We start from the raw sequence: 13,863 nt of genomic DNA on the forward strand, positions 1-13,863 counted from the left end.
AAAATATGATGCCTTCTCTAATTCATATAAATAATGCAATTATATGAACTTGTATAGATTACAATGCTAGAGATTATTCATTCTTTTATTGTAAGAAATAGTTTCTACATCTGTTTCTTGTTAAGAAATACTGCCAATTTGGCTAAATTATGATGTTCGCCTCATATATTAACCAAACTATTCCTTTACAAAATTTTCGTGTGTAGTCACATTATATATATAAAAATGATAATGGTCATATTTTCAAGACATGAGTATTGCATATATGTATAATTCCATTGCTTTATTTTATATAGGAAATAATAATTGTTTGTCAGATAAAAGTGACTTTTATTCTCCTTGATAATAATTTAGTTGCTGATTATGTATAGGTTTAGTAAAAAATATTATACGAAGTACGAATGTGATTTATTTACAAGAAGAACTTACATTGTTTTTCTCCTCTACGATGATCTTATCTAAATCAATTGCAAATAAACAACCCTTTTAAATTTTTTTAGAGTAAATTTTAATTCATTTGTATGTCTATCTGTGTATGGTAAAATTATATTAATTTTTTAGTTACTCTTTAATAAGCGTTATGAAATGGTATAATGGTATAATTGGTATTGCAGAGCATTACAAGGATGAAATATCCATTAAATAATATTTTAAATACGCAATATTGATTACTGTCAATTCTAAAAACAATGTGGATAAATTTCTGGAACAAAAGATTTTGTTAGAAAATAATCAAATTTAATGAATGAGCGTGCATTGGACGATATTTGTCTCGATAATGAGCTATATAAATATTCACTATTTTGGCTGGCTGTGTATCGTGTACATATTGTAAATGATTCCCGTATTCCATATTTGACATTTTTCTGTGTTAAACAAAATCTATATTAATGCACCATCTGATCGTCCATTGCTTTTGCGATCCATTCTGGCTCCGTTTGAGCTATTTTCTCGATTATTTGATTCACCTGATAACATAACGATTGTATCTGTTTGTCCCATGTAGGTAAGGTCTCACGTGCTGTATGAAAAATTAAAATATTTATTAACTCTTTTTCCATATGAAAAGATACATAAAGCCTGTTTCTTTTAGCTAATTTTTCCACGATTAATCTTTTCTTTTTCTTTTTGCATTGGAAAGAAAAGAAAAAATGAACCGTGCAAAAAGTTTGACTAAAAAAACAGAGCTACATATTAAAGTTCAAAAGTTTACAACTTACTTTCGAAATGTACTATAGAATCGATTTGATCTATATATCCATTCATTCTTCCTTCAGTAATCATTTGACTGGCAATTTTTTCCGCTTTAGTGGGTGGAATATCCAACAGAGCGCCTAATTCTTCGAACGAGATGTTATTGTATAATTTACTAGCCGACAATAAATTATGCTCGATAACGGCACGATCGAGTATAGTGGAACCTAATCCGTCGATAGTGCACGCTTTCTGATGAGGCTGTAATAACGCTTCAAACTCTTGCAGTTCAGACCGTCGAATAATACGGTCCAAATACATTTTCTCGAGTATTGAATAAGCAGGAAGTTGTTGGCAGCGTTCGTCTTTGAACAATGTGGCCAGCATTCGACTTCTCTGTTGTCCTGTAAGAACACAAAATTAAACAACAATTCAAGAAGTAGGGCATGTGCAATGTTGATCAATTGCTTGCCTGCAGAAGCCAATACTGTGCAAATCAATGCATTTCTAAGAGCAGTCATGCGTTCATCTTCGTGAATGATGGACCTATATGATAACTCATTGTACCTCTGAGCTGCTTCTATAAACTTTCTTCTATAATCTAGTACTCTTGCATAGCACACCTTGTAATATATTTGTAACTGTTCATTTTTAGACTCGGCCTATGGAACAATAAAAAAAGAATTAAATAACTAAAACATAAGAAAGTAAATATCATAGAGGGAACAAAGAAACTACCTGTAAAAGTGATGCACGATTGATAAATGCTTCGGCCTGTACTGGATCATCGTCTTCTAAATATAATCTGGCAATTTTAAGATAAGTTTCGAGTTTGTAATCAATAGTATATTGCCTGAAAAGATTAATTTTGTCAGTATCACATGTGCAAACAACAGCATAATTTGATATATATGTATATATATATACTTTTGTCCTGTTTCCAGTGGTATTCCAACTAAAACGTTTGCAGCTTCTCGCCAGTTCTGATTACGTTCATAAATATCAGCTAAATGTTGTCTTATGCTAGCTACTTGTTCTTCAAAGGAAATCACACGTGGTTGAACCTATATAAACATTATTTCAATCAAAATTTAATACCTAAACTTTAATTCTAAATTATATTTATTTACACTTCACAATCAAACATGTTTACCTTGTCCAGTGTATAATGCGAAACAGCCTTTGATATTTCATCAGGTAAAAACAGTAAACGACTGCTTACATCGGTTAGTACTTGTCTTGAGATTACCAAGCTCACGTTTTCATTCACAACTATAATAAACATTTATCTAAAGAATTGTTTTTCTGAACATTTACTTAAATGATTGTTTCTTTGAATAACAAAATATGATGCATCAGTTATCTGCATTTTAAACGCTAAACCATGATTAGTATCTAATCTCATTTCCAAATTTATCTCACATGCGTTAAATATCACATGAATATTTTAGTATTACATCTTAAGAAGAAATAATATATTGTTCAGCTACAGATATATTTGGAAATCAGAATACTCTATCCCTCATTCATTCAGAGGATTCTTCTTATAACCTGTTCGCGGTGTGTTAAATCGCGCAAATTTTTCGAAGGACATTATAGATCCTGTCCGACCCTTCTGCGAGTGCGAAATGCCAGTAAGATAAAAATAAACATACTTGCTTCGATGAACGTCTTCAGAGCATCGACTTGCTCCTCGCCGGAAGAACACAATATCGTGTCCAGAGTTGAGCGGTATCTAAACAGAGAGAGTGGTTTGTGAACATACAAACAATGGGATCCCGGGCTCGGTTACACTCGACGCACATACTTCTCGGCCTGGTCTTTGTGAGAACCGCCGGAATGCGCCAAATTACTGAGTTGTTGGCGCACAGAAGCCACTGTCACTATCATCTTCTCTCGCGATGATTTCACTTGCCACCGCTGCTACTGCTACTGCTTACCGTCTTCTATACTAGAGAGAGGCCCGAAAGATGTTCGCGGACATGCTCGCTGCTGCTCGCGTTTCAGAAGCTGGTATATCAGCGCCCCCACATACACGAATGTATGTACGAAAACTATGTAGTCGATAAATTTTCAATGGATAACGTGATAGATACTTTTGGTTTGGTTCCATACTAAATTCACGAATTGCCGATCCATGAGTTCCTAACCTCTGAGTGGTCATTTAACTTTAACGATCAATATTTCGCTTCGCGGGAGAGACCGACGCTTATTTCTGCTAGATTCTTTTGCTTCGAGCAAAAACGCGCCGATTGAGCCTAAATTGATTAAAATCGGTGCTGAGGTAGTTTTTTTGAACAATTACCAAGTGTATATGCATAACTCTTTTTTACCGGATTAAGTAATCTTGCGCTGTTTTTTTGTTTTTTTCAGCTCTCATTCAACTTAATCTGCAAGAAATCTATTTTTATTTTTAAAAGCTCATAAAAGATATTATTGACATAATGCTGCTAACGTTGCTAATAAAGATTGAAAAAGGTTGGTCAGATGAGACTTAATTTTTGAACTTCAATTCTACACTTCTATATCTTAATTAAGTTAGAATGGAATATTATATGATTTATTTTACACGATTATTATTTCGTATTTTCTCTTTAATTTTGAAAAATTAATAAAAGAAATATGTGCCTGGAAATTATTTAAAAAATTCTAGGAAATTGATAAATTTTTAAATCAGTGTTTTTAGACACATATTATATCATTAAGTAGATGTCTCTCTTGTTATTCTAAAATAAAATATACTTGCACTTTAAACTTTAAAACAAAAAATAATTTTAAATAAAAGAGAGAGATACTATAAGTTTTTAAAAATATTTTACAATTTTGCATTGTTTAAATGTTTTTTCTTTAAAAATAATAATATAAAAATGATATGGTATCAAGTGAGAATAAAAATTATGCAGGATATAAAATTTAATATTTTCATATCTCATTTCTTTTGTTCAATCAAGATATATGTTTAATTGTCATTCATCACATACAGAGCGGTCTGTATAATTGCAATAATGTTTATGATATTGCATCATAACTTAATTAAAATACTTGATTACTAATAACAACTACTTTTATCGATAGATTATTAGGAGCGTCTATTCCGCGTCTTTGCACGTCTTGTGTTCCAGACATACATCGTAACAACATTTTTCCTCTTCGTCACATTCATGATCACTATCACAGTATTTAGGCGGCTTGTACCAGTCATAAGTCCTAGGACAAGAGATCCTCAAGGGCGGGCAATGCTTCTTCGGTTTCCATTTCATCATGGGTTCGTGCCAAGGTTGCTCACTATGCGGTTCTGCGGTGATGCCAAACCAGAACCAGGGGAAAAGGTATGAATGCCAGCCGTGCTCCAATGAAGAATCACCTTTTCCGTTTGGGCAACAATAGTATCGATGATTGCCCACTTTGCACCAGTATTTGCAGGATTTCATATAGGCTTTCGTCAGAACGGCGAACAATAATAGGAGGCACAATGAGATTCCGCGCATATTGAGCTTCTGAAAGGTGCTTCCGAAAACGACGAAAATACGTCGTTTGTAATCGTCAATTATTTTATTTGACCTCGTTCTAAATAATACAAATTTTGTCTTAAAAAATAAATTATTTATATTTATATTATTTAAAACTTTATAAAGTAATAAATACGACAAATATGGACAATGATATATTTTTTATGAGAAAATTTGTAATCTTATCGTCATTCTTCCATAATTAATTAAATACAAATTTTACTCATTGTCAATACTATTTTGTTCAGAAATATATGATAATGACTGTACGAGTAAAATTAACTTCGAAAATTACTGTAGTTACGAATTGGACTTTTCTATTATATAAGATTGATTTTGTATTTTGTTATCATAAAAACCTATTGAAACATTTTGAGATTTTTCTTAAGGTTTGTACTTACTTGCAGCACGATGGCCTATGATTCAACAGACTAGCAGCTTCTCATATAACGTGTCTTATACAAGAGGAAGGAACACGCCCCTACCTAAGGAGGGTTGTAAATCGTTCAACACCTCCAATATGTCAATCATCGACACGAGCAAGCGAGGCACGTTTGTTCGTACTCGATTTCACATGTCAACTTTGTCTCGTTTCTGATGGCTACTGGGAAAAACATAGAGAAATGTCAGAAACGAAGGACATGTCACATACGCATATTAGAATGACCAGGGCCGAATCTACGAAGCCAACAAAACAATGTCAAGTCTTAATTGTAATATCGTAAATAGTTAATTGCTTGTAACTCCTTAAAACGTATAGACATTTGTCTCATAATTCTTCGTATTCCATCAAATCAATGAGGAATTAATTGTAATTAGAAATAGAATAAAATGCAATAGTTTGGTCTTTCCAAATTTTTTTATAGTAATTATATATAGTTTATTTTGTAAACAAAATTTTAAAAGATTTTTGAAATCATTTATAAATGAAAATTTCGTAGGATTTCTGTCTCAAATCACCCAGAGTCGAGATGTTATGCACGTCGCGTTTTTTTTTTGTAGTGCTTTTAATACGATAATAACTTTGAAATTAATGAACATATCTATATCAAATTTTTACTGTGAAGACAGATAATATATGACAATAAACAAAAGCTTATGAAAATTCATCGAGTAGATTTTAAAAAATTCTCGAAAATAGTTTTTTTTTTTTGTTATGCTTCTAAAGGTAAAAGACCTCTCAAGTGTTTTGCATGCTTAACGATTGTTAAGAATAGAGATACGAGTCTCCTTGTAAATCAGAGAAATATATACATGCGACCCTGAAAACAGCGAGGTTATGGAAATTGAAATTTTCTTCCGCGATATTTCTTGAAGAAGCCATCTGTGGGACATAATAGCCGGCCTCGTTCTACTTCTCTTACGGAAAAAAACTACAACAACTACAGTTCTTCAATAGTATACCAGTAATTTTTTCGTATTCTTGTAGGTTTTTTCCATGAGAGTTTGTCGATACTAAAGAATCGCATCATTTCTCTGACATTATCGTTTCGAATCAGATAAAAAAAAGGTTCAAATACAATTTTGAACTCTTTTTCATTCGAAAAACGAGCAATTGAACTTAATTACTTATACAGCGCACAATATTATGAAATATTTCTAGAAAATATTTCTTAAAAATATTATGAGAAATATTTTAAATAGGCTTTTAACAATAACAATTTTTTTAAATCTTTTAAAAATCTGTTAGAAATATTTTCAAAATATTAAATCTTTATACAAAATATTTTAAAAATACTTTAAAAATATTTTATGCTGTATGAGTATTTTTCTCCACAATGAGCAAAGTGTGAATAAGAGAAAAGAATTCAACTTCGAGTATGCATTTTAAAAACGATATTAGTAACAAAGATTTATTTTAATTTTAATTACTAGCAATTCTTTGTATTTCTTAAGCTTTCACATTTTTTATTGAAGCAGATAAGTTCGGATATAAGTATGTGTAAATTGTATGTTTTCAGAAGAAATAAATACAAGAATGATATTCATAAATTGAATATCATTCTTGTATTTATTTCTTCGTCCTGCCTCAACATAAATTTTTTCCTGCCTTGCCAAAACATAAATTTTTTCCCGCCATGGATTTAAAAACATTGGATTACGAATGCGTCAAAATTGGTCGAATTAAAGTTGCAGTGGATCGTAAGTGCAACCGTGACGATCCGCGAACTTTTAGCCAATCAGCGACGCGTATTTTGAACTATTTCAAACTGGCTAGTTAATAAACGGTTATCGGGTCGGCGGTACGCGAGCGGTTCGTTCGCTTAAACAATTATCGAAAACCGTCGCTAATCATCAAGTTCGCGCATTAATAAATGGTGGATCGAAAAGTGTTTGTTTAGTGAAGTGTGTGACAGTGTTCGCGGTATGTTTACATCGGCAATGTAACAAACGAGGACGAACGCGAGAGTGAGGTGAGATGAGAACGACGCTTGGGAGGCAGAAGGAGGGGAGCCGCATAATCCTGATCGGATCGGTAAGTGATCTGACTGTTTTTCTTGAATGTTATTCCTTCGAAAGTCACCGCAAATATACAGGTATATGTTTCCCGACCGCCAACCTGACCATTCCGGAATCCAGTCGTATGGCGGAGCTGGCCGTGATTTGAAAAGACAAACATGTCACCAAAAATTTTGATACCTATGTATGTACTCGCAAGAGGCATACGCATTATGGGTAAATCCGTAGCATATTGCACGCGAGATTCTATCGTAATTTTCTGATAATCCTATGATCATTTTCATAAACATATTAAATTTAACAAACAAGAAAATACATTATAATAAAAAATATAATATAATATTAATACAATATTAAAATATATGTACTATATTATATATTAATATACAATATTGTATTATAATGTTATATTAGTCAACAAGAATGTTCTATCCAGTTGGATAAAAATAATTTCTGTAAGAGCATTTTAATTCTCTTTCACTATCAATCATCTATTTAATTTAATTACTTTGCTTATATACCAATTATTTGCATTTTTATATGTAATAAAATTTTAGTTTTGTATCAGATACTAATGAAAAAATTCCGTTTAACTGAATATCTTGATGATTCATGACGTTTATAAAAATAAAATAATTATGTATAAAAATAATTGAGGTTTTGGATTCTTGATGTGCTTAATAAATAAGAACGATTGCTATATTACAATATATTGAGAGGACATAATGCTTACATTGTGCAACAATGACACAGTAACAAAATACTATAACATTATTGCGTAATATACATATATTATGGTACATACATACAGAATCTGTTATCTTGCAAAGATACTTCTAGAAAAAAATTAATATTTCCAACATTCTAAAAATGTTTTTTTGTTTTTAGAAATGTTTTTGACTTCACAATTATCTTATCCTACTTCTAATATTTTCAAGACGTACAACAATATTATGTTACGCAAAATATTCTAATACATAACTATAATCACATTTAATGTGGAAAGACTTTTACTTCATCTTTTTGAAGAATGTCTTGCATTTCTCTTTTAAGCGTTTGAAGAAAGTTTAAAGCTACCATTTATTTACCTGACTTTCATAATCTTTCAATTATAAGAGACAGGAACTAGTTGTACGTGAAATTTCTATAAATTTATTACACACGCGTGTAATAATTTCATAAAAACATTTCGCTACTCTATCAATTATATAATTACAACGCGAGTATCGCGGTACATGCTGCACAGAAATTTACATAGCGCTTTAATTACGCTGCTAATTACATTTGTTATATTACAAGCTACATATATTTTTGTACACAAATAACAGAGATGGGAAGATAGAATTGTGCTGCTGTTAAAATAGCACTTTTAATTAATAAAACTCGTCCTAGATAGATTTTTGCACCTTATAATAACGCATCTGAATGTTTGTGTGTAATAAAGAAGTGCTGTAAAAAGAATGTCTACTACAGATACTAATATATTATAGAACACGCGCCATTAAGTTATTCAATGTGCTTCTTTTGGTTCGTGCCGTTCTGTTGTCTATTCGTTTATTATCATATCACAATATCATAGATAAAATAGTAGGATTCTGTTTTATGTCTTAAATTGGCCATCATTTGTGGATTAATTGTAAAACCCTGAGTAGTCACTAAATTAAACAAGAATAACAATACACTTAGCTTCGCTCTCATACACAGTTAAAGAATTTATAAATCAACGTGGTTAAAATATTTTCAAAATATATTAAAATAATAAGTATTTTCTCTTTCTCATTTATGCGTCTAAAAAGTAAATTTCGCAATAATTTAATAATGTACACTTATTCACACATAATCTGGCATTAGGAAACTATAATAAACTGTTATCTATGGTCTTTTTTGTAACCTTAGCTGGGTAATAAGTTTTTAGCTAAGTATTGTTCAATAACTATTTACACTTAATTAGTGTCTGTATAAATAATATCGGGTTTAAATATATTAGCCTGTTTGTGTATAGAAATGGAATGACCAACACCATTTGCGATAACGATTTTCTACACGGTAGTCATAAAAAAATATGTCTTTGAATTTCGCTCATCGTAATAGACTACAAATTACAATTAATTCATGTCGAGGTCAATATATACATACAATTGCATATAGATTACATTAAAAATGAAACTGGCGAGAATCGAAAGAAATCGGTATTTCCCAGTAACTGTACTTATTTGCAAATTACTTCTTTCAATTCTGACCAATTTCACATGACTATTAATTTATCTTTTAGCTTGAGTCTTGATTGAATCCATTTTATTATTTCAATTGGAGTCGTACACCAATTTTATGAGATAAAAATTGCTGAAAAATATATTTGAAAAATTTATTAGTGATTGAATTAAAAGGAATTATCCAAAGATTAATATCTGTATCACTAGTAAAAGATTAAAATGTGAATTTGTAAATCTACATTTTATATTTGTATTTGAGCTGCAAATATTTCATTATCCTCAATCTCTCTCTTCTCTCTCTCTCTCTCTTTTCTGTCTTTTTCTTTTCGCGTTATTTTATTTTATTATTTGTTGGCTTTGTGTCCTTAATATAATTTCAATAATTAATATAGTAACTTTAATAAATTTCTCTGCAAACATTATGCAAAAAATAAATACAATATTGTACTTATTTTTTGCATAATGTTTGCAGAGAAGTTTGCAGAGAGTTTGTAACAAATTTCTCTATAATATTAAGTAATACCATTCGCAATTTATAAAAGATATGCTATAAATTATCTTAAGTTATTATGAATAATTGACGCGTACACAAATACAAACAACTCCAATTGAAATTTTATTAGAGAATCAATTTTACAGAGCATTGAATTTTAGCTTGCGAAAAATATTTTGTCTCGTGGAAAAATAAACATTCTCTAACCCATCCGTCGCTTTACCTTCCGATACACTCGACCCCGTAATTGTCATGTATGACCAAGGCCTCGTATTCCAGATAGGCCGTTTCCTGGCCATTCAGCGGTATGTAACACGCTTGGTGATTTGGTTGTATTTTACCGATGTGATAGATACCATCGTGTAATACTCTGCCGACGAATAAAGCGTAACCATCCTCAGTTTCGCCGGCGGGTAGGGCGTGTAGAGGCACGGTACCTTCCCAGGACTTTACCCAGTTTACGTCTTTGCCACACAGCACCTGGAATTCTCGTTTCAAATGCGCATTACCGCCCCACGCGAGTGTACAGGCGTTGTAGCGTATGCCACCTGGTGTCACAGTGCCCTGATGATGAGCTCGACCGATGTACAAACCATCTTCAGAGGCCATTACTGCATTTCGAGGTAGTCCAAACGCCTCGTTGAAATCCACCCAGAAATGGCAGGTGTCCATTAGTTGCTGTCTGATGGCGGGTGACGTAAACTGACATTCTGAAACAAGTTAAAAAAATTTATCGCGTTTTTCCTCATACATAATTTGCATTATTCAAATAGTACGTTAATGTACACTTATGACGTTTGGACTTATAGTGTAGTTTAGGAATTTTCAATTACAAAAAAAAAAATTAAATTCTATAATGCATGTATAATGATTGAGTTAATATACCTTCAATTATCCATTCTCCGGTTGCTCCCCAAGCAGTACTAACTCCTATATAATTTATGACAAATGGGTTTCTGTCTTTATAAGACATGAACGGCATGTCAAAATCATCTTCGCGGATCACTCTTAATAGTCCATCACAAGACCATCTGTAGAACAGAAGTCAATTAAAATGAGAAACGTAGACATAATTTTTTGCACTTTAATTTATCTTAAAAGAATAAAATGTATAATTTTCTTACTGTATGAAAATATCACATATCTCATCAGGGTTCAGTATGTCCCTGGTATCTGCTTCTGCTACATCTGGCTCTGTATGATTTCTTTTTATCGCCGACATAGTATTTCCCCATCCACCGATAATAATCTAGAACAGTAAAAAATCAATATTATATAATAAGAAATATTTTCATTATTTAAAAAGTTACTAAAAATATAAAACCACTGCCCAGTCAGTGAACAAATAAAAACAACTTAATATAAATATATCTCTATGAAAAAAAAATATTTTAATCAAAACTGTATGAAAATATTAGATTTATGTAATTTATAAAATATCAATTAATTTGCAATCTACATTTTATTTTAATACTTTTCTTAATATCATTGTACTGGTTATCAACTGTTCAGAGACTGGTGCAGTGATTTTATATAAGCATATAAACAGTAAAAATAAATATTATTTGCATAAAGCAAGGTAGCCTCACTTCATATACATTGGAGTCATCACCAAGATGTGTCCGTAAGGCAATCCTTGCATCATGGCTAGCTTTAATGCCTAAACTAACGCTGTTTTTTGTGATGGGTATATAACGATAGTCGAGACTGTCTGCAGTAGTAATTCTGACTGGGAAAGAATTATCAATCAGTATGATTGGGAGGATAACTACTTCTCTATTAAAAAGGACTAAGCTTTAAATAATTATGAGATATAAATACAATTATGTTTATATTTTTTAATGAAACTCACTTGGACTCATTTTTGGAAAAGCCTAGAATTCTTTGAACGTACACAGGTACTAATATCAAAATGATTCATATTAATCGTACATGACTCGCATTCCCATGGTGCCATACCATCCTCATCTCTGACGAATCGTAATCTCTCATTATCTCGATCGGTTGATCACTTAAAACAAATAAATAATCACGTTAAGACTTCGTTTGCAAACATACCGTTCATTACTGATGATTGATGTAGTGATAAATGCACTGTGATGAATGTAGTGTAAATGTTTATGATTGCTTTCTCTTCGCGTCTAGTATCCCTTTTTCGAAAAATACTTAAATTTCGTAAAAATAATAATATCATCGTATGCATGCAAAGTGTAGGAGCATAAAAGGCATAGTATCCTCGCGTCTGCATTTCGGAAAGTCTCAAGCAATCAAGTGTTCGGCGCGATGTGCCGAGCAACGTTGCGTGCGTAGTTTATACAGATGATGTAACGTCAAGATTCTCGCGAGCACGTGCACGTGCCGTCGAGATGTCAATTGGTCCAATCGTTCGCTCGCTCGCTTGACCTGTCTCATTAAGAGGATATAACCCACACCCGCGTCTGCGACTCACTGATAGACGTGATAGGTCCGTGCTCCGGCTGTATCGTCGCCGATTATCAGGAACACTTTTGCGACGCGATACGAACTACGAAGAACAGACGAGAGAGCGAGCGACCTTGTTCAATCGAGGAGAACGGTCATCACGCGGTGATCGCCTCGCGAATCTCGAGAGATTCGTGAGATCTTACACTCACATCTCGCACACGGAGTTCGTCTCACTATCGTTGCTAGTGTTTGTTGGGTTGGGATTTGTGCAGATTTGTGATGCCGACACGACATCGCGATTCTGTCGACGTATCGATACTTTCATCTCGATGTTTCGCGATAAATTAGCATTCGATTGCCGTAAAAAATACCAATTACTCTCGTCACAATATCGCAATCGTATACACAGAAATACGATAATTATTGACGATTTGACATTAGTTTATCGACGGTATCGATGCAGTATCTCGCTTGCATGAAATAATAAAATGTCTTGGCATAAAATGCCTTCAGACTTGCGATATATCGCGCGCCAAGTTAGATTCGGGTTATTCTTCAAAAGATACACAAGTTGCGTGGCTTTAAAAATATGTACGCACAACGTTGCCCTCAAGATACGATCGCATCAGCCACTCTTTCTCGAAGGTCAAGATTTTACTTGCATTGGCTTAAGGAGAGTTTCATGCTCGGAATTAATTGCGTTCGACTTTCCATTCCGATTTTACTTTCTGTACTCTATGACGTACACAGATACTCGAACGGTGTTACTAAAAGGTCATAAATTATTCAATTCTTCATCGTCAAGAAACGCTATTTACATATATAATAACGGTAATAATAATACGTAATGATAATTACGTCAATTAAAGCAATTTCTTAAATTGTAACAACGTAATTTATAGCTTTTTAGATTTGTATCTTTATGTCAGATTTTAAGATAGATTTCTATCTAAATTTATATTTTTATGTACATACATGCATCTCAATATACATACATACACACACACACATACATATATATATATATATATATAATTTAATATGATTGTATGTATGTATTTTGATTCTTCAAACACATTTTTTTTTATTACACAACACGTGCAATTATAGATTTCTATTCTGAACTTTGATTTGAATTATAAATTGTCTGAGGTTTGTATTTGTGCATATACGTATATGTACATTTAAAATTTTAATTGCATATATTAAAAATTTAAATGATAAATTTGGAAATAATCCACTATTTTACTCTATTTTAATACAATATTTTTTCTTTTCATATATTACGAATTAATTATTAATAATAGATATTTATCAAGTATAACGCACATTCACACAGAATAATTTCAGTGATTCGAAACTATTTTTACATCAAACGTTATCCGTATGCTAACGTTGAATATAGTACGCATGCAAAACAATAGAAACATTGACATTTATATTCAACTGCCAGGGTCATTGCCGTCCAAGTATCTATTGAAATACATCTGATTAACTTAGGATCAGTGCGCTTGAATGAATACATGCGGACGCATGTGCGTGCGCGGAAAGTAGAAAGCATTAAGAAGGA

The 13,863-nt window shown here is 32.2% G+C and overlaps 3 protein-coding genes and 1 long non-coding RNA gene across 7 annotated transcripts; 1 reads left to right on the forward strand and 3 right to left on the reverse strand.

Annotated features, from left to right (window-relative positions):
- Positions 1 to 389: 389 nt before the first annotated feature.
- On the reverse strand, positions 390 to 3,198 carry LOC105197842 (COP9 signalosome complex subunit 4). Its single transcript, XM_011164408.3, has 8 exons — positions 3,002 to 3,198; positions 2,850 to 2,929; positions 2,348 to 2,466; positions 2,122 to 2,258; positions 1,933 to 2,047; positions 1,667 to 1,856; positions 1,221 to 1,598; positions 390 to 1,021 (listed from the first exon to the last, which is right to left on the reverse strand). Exons 1-8 carry the CDS (start codon positions 3,082 to 3,084, stop codon positions 888 to 890), a joined length of 1,236 nt encoding a protein of 411 aa, XP_011162710.1. The 5' UTR covers positions 3,085 to 3,198; the 3' UTR covers positions 390 to 887.
- A 121-nt stretch (positions 3,199 to 3,319) lies between these two features.
- LOC120358796 lies at positions 3,320 to 5,414 on the forward strand. Its single transcript, XR_005575662.1, has 4 exons — positions 3,320 to 3,478; positions 3,568 to 3,672; positions 4,317 to 4,523; positions 5,111 to 5,414. It is a non-coding gene; the product is annotated as an uncharacterized LOC120358796 (long non-coding RNA).
- Positions 4,129 to 5,308, reverse strand: LOC105197841. 2 transcript variants are annotated; one of them, XM_011164406.3, is made up of 2 exons: positions 5,105 to 5,308; positions 4,129 to 4,761 (listed from the first exon to the last, which is right to left on the reverse strand). In XM_011164406.3, the coding sequence occupies exon 2, from the start codon at positions 4,680 to 4,682 to the stop codon at positions 4,284 to 4,286; it is 399 nt and encodes a 132-aa protein (XP_011162708.1). In that variant the 5' UTR covers positions 4,683 to 4,761; positions 5,105 to 5,308; the 3' UTR covers positions 4,129 to 4,283. The 2 variants fall into 2 exon arrangements, with proteins under 2 accessions (XP_011162708.1, XP_011162709.1); XM_011164407.3 differs by having other exon boundaries at positions 4,129 to 4,701; positions 5,105 to 5,205.
- Positions 5,415 to 7,857: 2,443 nt separating the features above from the next.
- LOC105197839 (C3 and PZP-like alpha-2-macroglobulin domain-containing protein 8) lies at positions 7,858 to 12,634 on the reverse strand. 3 transcript variants are annotated; one of them, XM_011164403.3, is made up of 6 exons: positions 12,503 to 12,633; positions 11,722 to 11,880; positions 11,459 to 11,598; positions 10,994 to 11,118; positions 10,755 to 10,900; positions 7,858 to 10,579 (listed from the first exon to the last, which is right to left on the reverse strand). In XM_011164403.3, exons 2-6 carry the CDS (start codon positions 11,729 to 11,731, stop codon positions 10,089 to 10,091), a joined length of 912 nt encoding a protein of 303 aa, XP_011162705.1. In that variant the 5' UTR covers positions 11,732 to 11,880; positions 12,503 to 12,633; the 3' UTR covers positions 7,858 to 10,088. The 3 variants fall into 3 exon arrangements, with proteins under 3 accessions (XP_011162705.1, XP_011162704.1, XP_039310067.1); XM_011164402.3 differs by having other exon boundaries at positions 12,319 to 12,515; XM_039454133.1 differs by lacking the exon at positions 11,459 to 11,598 and having other exon boundaries at positions 12,503 to 12,634.
- Positions 12,635 to 13,863: the final 1,229 nt, after the last annotated feature.

The sequence above is a fragment of the Solenopsis invicta genome, chromosome 10 (assembly GCF_016802725.1).
Source record: "Solenopsis invicta isolate M01_SB chromosome 10, UNIL_Sinv_3.0, whole genome shotgun sequence".
Lineage (NCBI taxonomy): Eukaryota > Metazoa > Arthropoda > Insecta > Hymenoptera > Formicidae > Solenopsis > Solenopsis invicta.